Source organism: Parasteatoda tepidariorum, chromosome 7, assembly GCF_043381705.1.
Source record: "Parasteatoda tepidariorum isolate YZ-2023 chromosome 7, CAS_Ptep_4.0, whole genome shotgun sequence".
NCBI lineage: Eukaryota > Metazoa > Arthropoda > Arachnida > Araneae > Theridiidae > Parasteatoda > Parasteatoda tepidariorum.
Genome location: NC_092210.1, coordinates 32,792,255 through 32,800,972, shown reverse-complemented (window position 1 = coordinate 32,800,972; position 8,718 = coordinate 32,792,255). Strand labels below are relative to the sequence as shown.

Sequence of the window (8,718 nt, the reverse complement as noted above, 5' to 3'; positions counted from 1 at the left end):
TCAATTTAAAGAAAATCGGATTTGTTTTATAAACATATTTACAAAATAAATAATTTTGAAATAATTTTTGAAATGAAATAAATATTATCAAATTGATATTCTTCTTGATAGAGTATCTAAATTAATTTTAAAGTATTAAAATTCATTTAATTAATAATATTGAAATTTAAAAATCATTATCTGTATTTCATAATTAATTGATGACGAAAAGCTTTGGATAATCAATTCTATTCTGAATCTATACTTTGACATTGACATTAAAATCAGAAGAAAACAAACAAGGCGTGAAGTGTTATTACTTTCTCTTTAAAATTCCTTTTTTGTTTTCGCTTGACCGCAATTATGACGAAGATTTGTCACCCTAAATTCACTGAAGCATTGTAACTTTTTATTATAAAAGACTTTGAAGTTTTGTGGTCAATTATCGTTCTTAACTGAAAATACAACGAGCTCTAAAATGATCAAATCATTAGTAAGTATTTGTGTTCTTATATCTTGTATAGTTTGCATAGTAAAAATGTATGCATTGTATGATAGGAAGTAAAAAATTGAACTTTTCTTAATACTAGGTAAAAAAATTACCCTATATTCAATATGTATTTTTAAATATGATCATTTAAAATAATTTGTCAGAATTTCTTGGTTCTTTTCTTCAATTTTTAAGATACATAAATGATGTAAACATAAACAATAAAGCAAAGCATTGCAGCTTCAGAGTTATTATTAAAGTAAACGTAAATTTGTTTAAAGCAAAATAGTGAAAAATAATAAATTTTGTTTCGTGAGAAAAATATTTACTCGTAGGATTTCTGACTACTTTTATTTCTGAATTATTTATAAACTAAATAAAATTGAAAACAAAGAGCCTCAATGAATTTTCTATCTTTTGATTTTCAAAGTTTTTTCAAACTCTTTTCAAAGTAGAGTATCTAAACTGCGAAACATTTCGCATCAAATTACAGTAAAAAGTACCGCATTCAGGGTGTCGGAAATTTTTACAGTAAGATCCCGATTTACCGGAACATGTTTTGGAACAAAAATTCTAATATTTTTGTTCCCAAACAATTTATATTTGTAAACTTATGAACTAATGTTTATGAACTTATAAGCTAATATTTTTGTTCCATTATATTTTTAACAGTAATAGTTATCATAAAATTACTGAATCACACTAATTAAATTAATTACGGTATAATATTTTACGGCAAAATAGATTTTGAGGATGATGCTCCTAAAGAGCCAGTAATTTAGATTGTAATTTGATTTGGAATTTTTTACAGTGCAATGACTGGTAACGAATGTAGAATAATGATTGTTTATCAAATGTATTAAGCCTCTTTACGTATAGCATCTTTTTCATCTAAAATGTCTCATAAAATGATCATAATTCTAAAAAGGTATTTTTGCGGCACATTTTGAGCAATTAATTCTTTTAAAATTTTAATTGGCAGAAAGTATCAAATTTTTATTTGTTGGTGTTGATGTTTTCGCTATGTAAAGAAGAGGAGCCGTGATGGACCAGGGAATAGAGCTTTCGTCCTCCAATGAGACGAACTAGGTTCGAATCCCAGCGATAGCTGGTCGACACGAATTCCGCATCCGTCTTGCATCGACCACAGTGCTGACGTGAAATATCCTCAGTGGTAGGGGGATTATGGGTTAGAGTCCCTTTTCCGTCAAGTTAAACTAGGGGATTTTCGTGGTTTTCATCTCCATGTAACTCAAATGCGGGTTAGTTCCATCAAAAAATACTCCACGAAGGGAAATATCTCCTAATACTTGATCCAAGAATTTCCTTGTCGTCTGGATTGGGTTCAAAATAGCAAGTCTACGAAGTTGAACATTAGTAGTCCTAAACCCAAAAATTGGGTATGCTGTTAAACGATGGCTATAAAAATAAAATAAATGCAATCAGAAGATTTGGAGCATTATATTTATATTATTATGATAAATCTCATTATAATGCTCTAAGTCATATGTCTTTAGAGAGCACTAACATGATTTCCTTTTCGGAAATAGCATGTTTATATATATTCAGCTGTTATCAAGTGAAACTCAATAAAGTACCCATCAGGAAACAATATTAAAGATTACTTTGATGTTTAAATGGCTCCTGTGGAAAAGGAGTGATTTATAATACTTTTTATTATTATTATAAAAATTCAGCTTAATCATGTAGCAAAAAAAGTAAACATAAGGTTCTTTCAAATTATACACTACTTTATAATGTTTAAATGTAAGTTTAATTTTATACAATCATGTTAAAAAAATGGAATAAATCCTTGTATAGTTGGACTTGTAAGCAAATAACATAAAAAATAATCTTTACTTTTGGCGCTTTCGAGATGTTCTTTCAATTCAGCATTTTAATTTTGATTAGAAACAAGCTTAGAAATGTTTTTAAAAGTATTTTAGATATTTTCTCCTATTTGTTTGCTTGCTTTTTAAAAAGAAAATGTAAACGTAGAGGAAAAATAATCTGCAAAAGCTGTAAATAATCTGCAGCGCGTCCGCTGCCGTGCTGAACGGATTCTAATTTGCACCGGAGTGCTAATTTGCAATCCCGCGAGCTTAAATGACTCGTTTTTCTTTTTGGAGATTTTTCTCTAGGTTGTAGTGAGTGGCATTTATTATGCAAGATTTCATTTCTTTTAGAATTTGTAACCGGAAATAGAATAAAAGTCAAGAAAAGTTTTTATTTTATTTAAGAAAATGCAGAACAGAAGAGCAGGTTGTTAAACTCTGCTGGATTGGAAAATCGCTAGCTGGATTCTCAGGAGCTATTAATTTATTTGAGTTCAATATCAAAATTGAATTCTGCTTGGAAAATAACTTTTGTTTACGTTGTAGTTATTTGGAAACTACATCAAATATGAATATAAATAATGTGATGTATTTCAAAATGAAATTTTTGCCGGTCTATCTATTTATTTATTTTTTTATATTTGTTTATTTTTCATATTTATTTATTTTTCTTATTTATTCACTTTCTAAAATTTTAATTTTGCCTGTTATTTTTTTTTTTATATTTTAGGTATTTCTTTTTGTTGCTTTATCAACCATTGCTTTCGTGCATGGAGAAGATGTAATTCACCATGGTGGACCCCATGGTGGTCATGGTGTTAGCAGACGTTATTTTGTTAAAGATCATGGATATGGTATAGGTTCAGGAATCTACGGTGCCGGATATGGAGGTCTTGGACTCAGTTACGGTGGTTATGGACTTGGCGGTGGTTATGGACTTGGCGGTAGTTATGGACTTGGCGATAGTTATGGACTCGGATATGGTGGTTATGGACTAGGATATGGTGGTTATGGCCTAGGATATGGTGGTTATGGCCTTGGCTCTTACGGTCTTGGATCTGGATATGGAGGATATGGACTAGGCTCCTACGGTCTCGGTTATGGATATGGAGGCTATGGCTATCCTGGCTACGGATATGGATATGGATCCTATGGTTATCCCGGTAACGGTTATGGAGGATATGGCTATTATTAAGAGTATTGTAAGTGATAAATTTGATAATTTATTGACAATCTTATTTGAATGTTAAATAGATCTTTATTAAGATGAAAAAAAATATGCAATGGTCGCCAATTAAAATTTAAGCGATAAAAAAGAAAAATGATATCAAAATCTAAAGAATAACTATTGTAATAGGTGGAATTAAAAAGATCAAAAACAGTTTGGTTGCAGATAAAATTTGAAGATGCAGATAAAAAATCACCTTTCAACAGGCAATCAAACAGATTTTTAAGTATTTAATCTCATTTCCTTTCTTTATGATTCATTAGTTCTCTGAAAAAGTTTTTTGATCTGTTTAAAGCGTTTTGATGTATTTATTTTTTGATTTCATTACTGGCAAGGATTATAAAAATATATATTAAGGGTGCCTATTATGGTGCCTATTATGGTGCCTATGGTGCCTATTATTTTGAAAAGCAGTGTGATATAAATACTATATGCAGATACTTTTCCTTAACATAGTACTTAGTATAAAATGTTTTATAGCTTAGGCTCTTTCAATCTTGTTCTATTGACAACTGCATTGTTCTATTGACAAAGACATTTTCTAGTTTCTATGCTATTTATACCATAATGTTACTTATTTTTAACTATGGTTTATTTTACGATTACTTTTTATTTTATTGCTGCTTTTTATTTCAGAATAAACTGAGTTATCACAAGACTGCACCTGAGTTATTTCCTGGAAAAACAATTGTTTCGAAACAGAATCTTATCTCCTTGACCAATTCGAAAGCAATAAGACATAATTAGGCTCCTACAAAGAAAATTTTTTGCTGTTTAAAAATGCAATGATTGTAAAAACCTGTAAAAATGTAAAAAATATTTAATAAATTATTGTTATATTTCTCATAAGTTTATGTTATTTCTTCTTCTTCAAATTATTTGTTTCGCTTCACGATAAGAAAATATTGTAATATGTTCAATAAAATAAGAGTTTAAACCACATGAACTAAACTATTTTAATCAGTACATTTGAGTTAAAAATAATTTCTTTAGATTCTTTTAAAATTTAAATTCTTTGAAGTTCGAAAAAATGTAGTTTCTTAGAGCTTATAAATGAACAGTTATAATTTAAAAAAAAAGGCATATGGAATTAGAAATACACTTTCCATTAAGATAGATTATTTATTAGTGGCAATCGACTCGATTAATAATTTTTCTCTCAAGGGTCTACGTTTTTCAGTTTTATATTTAATAAATAAAAAATATTTCAAATTCCCAATAAATAGAGCCCTATATTTTAAAACATGTTTTTCTTGCGAGTTGTCTAAAGATGCAATCAAATGCCTTTTTCTGCACCAAAATTATGAAATAGAAGTTCACAAAAATATTAACTTCCTGTATATACAATTAGTTTCTTAATATAATTTTCTACTTAATATACGTAGATAAAATAGCTATGGCTAAATTACAGCACTAACTCGATTTTGTTAATTAAACCTAGACATACGGTATTTAACTATTTTTTTTATTATTTTTTTCTAGTTGTTATGGTAACGGTTTACGAAAATCCCTGTTTTCCATATTATATTTCTTATTACCACGCATTTAATGAAAATACGAAACTGAAAAGTAAATTCAACAGAATGAATACTTTTTATGACATTCTCTAACGTATTATGATAAATTTATCACATTTACTACCAAACAGCATGGATCCATACTCAGAAACATTACATTTTATTGTTAATTTTACCAAAGGCCATTACCAAAGTGCTTCGGAAAAAATTACTAAGCTTTTTGATGCTTCCATAGAGCCAGAAACACGGTAAATTTTGCAAATTATTTCGCACTTGTTTATGAAATTGTGACAGTTTGTTCTAAAGGTGTGAAGGCAGTTGACAGTTGTTAAAAAAAGAGAAAAAAGGACGAAAATAGCTGTACCGGTACTCTAAGTGTCGGTATTTTTTACAGTAATTTAATCAGAATTTTTTTTCAGTATATCTTTTTCATATTAGAACAATTATTCCTCTTAAAGAATCTTAATTTCAATAGAGAAATATTATTGTTTTGGTGCTTAGCCATAGATTTCTCCAGATCATTTAATTCCGGGGTTATTTTCGAATAAAAAATATTACTCAAATTGTTGCTAATTTTCTGTCATGATGCAAATTGAATATTGTATTGAATATTGTATTGAATTTTCATTGCGTTGGACGATTCTAACACTAGCTATTTATTTGTAGAACCGTTTGCTTTTAATACAAAACAAATTTTTTCAAAAATTGGATTACTGACTTTTTGCGAAATTACTTTTGATTAGCTTTCTAAAATACCTTTATGTATTTAACAGAGTTGACATGATTTAAATTAGTTTTAAATCTCTCGATATTTTGGAAAGGAAATCATTGATTTAAATCAAGTGAATTTTTTATAATAAAGCTCTTAATTTGCGGGGATTATTTTATTTTTGCTCATAATAATTTCAAAATATCTTTTTAAGGTTGTGATATTTTTAAAGTCAGATTTCATTGTCATTAAAAATTTTATCCAAAGTAATAGTGGGAGAGTATTTCATGAAAATTATTATTTATTGACTAAAATATAAGAAAAAGAGTAAATTAGGATTGAAATTATCCCTTTTCATTAGTTCTTCATTAAATAATATGCTATTTAATGTACATACTTCAATTTTATTAATTTAGTTTTAGGTTTATTTAAATACAATTGTTTTTAAAAGTCATTAAACTTGTAGTTTGTTTTCATAAATAGACGGAGAAAAAAGTGTGACCAAAACTACCAGAGAATATGGTAAAATTTACCGTATTTCTAGTTCTATAGTAACACTAAAAAGCTCGGTAATTATTAACGACGTGCATTTCGAATTTTGGCAAAGATTAACAATAAAATATGAATTTATAATATGTGATAAATTTGGAAAGTGTTGAAAAATTTGATAATTTTATCTTGATACCTCAGAGCATCGCATTTGAACATTGCATTCAGTTTCAGTCTTTTCAGCTTTGTATGCTTTACTAACCGTATCGTAATGAGAATTATAATTTTGAAATTTTGAATTACCGGTCAACCGTTACCACATAAACTGTAAAATTAACAATTGAATGGTTTAAATACAGCCTACTTCGATTTTATTGAACCAGAATTATGGCTTTTCTTACCAGAAAAGCAGAACGGTAATTTAACCAGAAATTTTTTCTGTGTGTGAAAAATGTGAGTATTTCTGAATTTTTCTGATCTAAATTAATTTATTTTGATTTTGATTCTAACTAAATATCTCTCAACTTCATAAGGCAATCAAACTGGTTTTAATATTTTTCCCTCCGCTCAACTCTGCAGTTTTGAAACCGATTACGATACCGTCTTAGTTTCTTTCATTTTGCTACCAATAATGTGTAATGCACAATTTTTATAAGTTTCTATTAAGAGCGGTGATTACGAAATACTATAAATGAAATTTTAGAAAACGAGATTTTTATGCAATAGTTAAATAATAATAAAAAATACTTTAAATTTTTTAATAATACTTAAAATAAATTTTAACAGTGTATTTTGCGCATTAATTCTTTTAAAAATGTGTTAATAGTTAATTTAAAAAAGTTAAAAATATTGATTTTTGAAAAAGAAATTATTCTTCAAACTGTTACACATTTTTGATATTTTTATTAATAATTCGTAAATAAAGGGTTAAAAGTTTGTTTTTATTTGGAAATGGGAACATTCAATTTTTTTCCTAACAATGTATTTTAAAATACATTGAACAAAAAATTATTTTTTTAAAAAATATATACTTTATTACAACACAAGAACAACATAAAAAAGCATCAAATCAAAACTGTACGAAATCCATAAATTTTCTTTCTTTCTGATATCATTGCCCTGAAAAACAAATAAATAATAAATTATCTATTTACAAATGCTGAAAGTTATAACTAATTAATAAACTATGAAGGATACTCGCTAAGGGCTTCACTTTATACTCTAATTAATATAATAGTACTTTATGTCATGATAATAATACATCGTATTGAAGCAAAAAGAGCTGTAAACAAATACAGGGGACAATAATGCCATAAATCAAAAAAATTATAACAAAACAAAATATACTAATTTTTACATTTGGATAAAGATAATCGCAAGTATAAAACAATCATCATTTCATCACTGCATGAAATTTTATTAATCAAAATTCCGACTAATGCTAGGTTTATTAGAGAGCTTAAATCTCTTCTGGAATTCTGTGTGTGGATGTCGATAAAAGTTTCCATTGTATCTTTTGATCGCTACAGGCAATTTGTTTTCTTCAAATTTTATCCCAAGAATGTATCAATCTGAATTTGCGCTTTAATTGGAGTGTCCAAAGTTGTATTGGAACACTGCGCTGGCCGACAATAAATATTTCAATAGTTTTCTGACCATTACTATTGTTTTCTGACTAATATATCCCTCGACGAATAAAATTTATCGTCTACCAAAATAAAGAGCAAGCCCCAAACAATGTTCAAATTTTAACTTATTCTCTATGTCTAACGTCAAAATTAATTAAAATTTTATCCCCATACAAAAATTTGACCAGTTTACGGCATAAACAAACTGACAGTTAAGGAAATTAAAGAGACTAAAATAAATACATGAATTAGGAGACTACATCTATGTATAAAGCTGACTAAAATGGAAATCATTTTATTTTCATTCGAGCTCGCATGTAAAGATAGGTTGGTATTTTATTTACGTCGCACTAGAGCTGCACAATGGACTATTGGCGACGGTCTGGGAAACATCCCTGAGGATGATTCGAGGACATGGCATGGCAATTTCGATCTTCTGGAGAGGGGATGGCTCCCCTGCTTTGGGAGCCGGTGACCTGCACGCGATCTTGAGCACTATACGGTAGAAAAGTTTAACGAGGACCGATACAGCTCACCCTCGGTCCCTACGCAGACTGATCAAAGTGGTCACCCACCCGCTTATTGACCACAGTCAGTGAAGCTTGACTTCAGTGTTCTACTGGGAACTGTTTCTTTACGATCAGTCCCCCCGCTGGACCTCGCATGTAAAAAGTAGGATCAATTTCTTAATGAACTTTTATCACCCCGTAATATCTCCCTGTGAGTTTTAAAAGTGATTTTTAGATTTGATTAAAAAAAATTATTTACTCCTTTTTAGTCCAACTGACGAACGTATTTATCAAGATTTTAATTGAATTTAATTTCATTACTTTTGCTATTATA

At 28.7% G+C, this 8,718-nt stretch overlaps 1 protein-coding gene across 1 annotated transcript; it reads left to right on the top strand.

Annotated features, from left to right (window-relative positions):
- The first annotated feature begins 346 nt into the window (after positions 1-346).
- On the top strand, positions 347-4,378 carry LOC107446687 (keratin-associated protein 19-2-like). Its single transcript, XM_016061399.3, has 3 exons — positions 347-472; positions 3,035-3,506; positions 4,169-4,378. The coding sequence occupies exons 1-2, from the start codon at positions 458-460 to the stop codon at positions 3,497-3,499; spliced, it is 480 nt and encodes a 159-aa protein (XP_015916885.1). The 5' UTR covers positions 347-457; the 3' UTR covers positions 3,500-3,506; positions 4,169-4,378.
- The last annotated feature ends 4,340 nt before the right edge of the window (positions 4,379-8,718 follow it).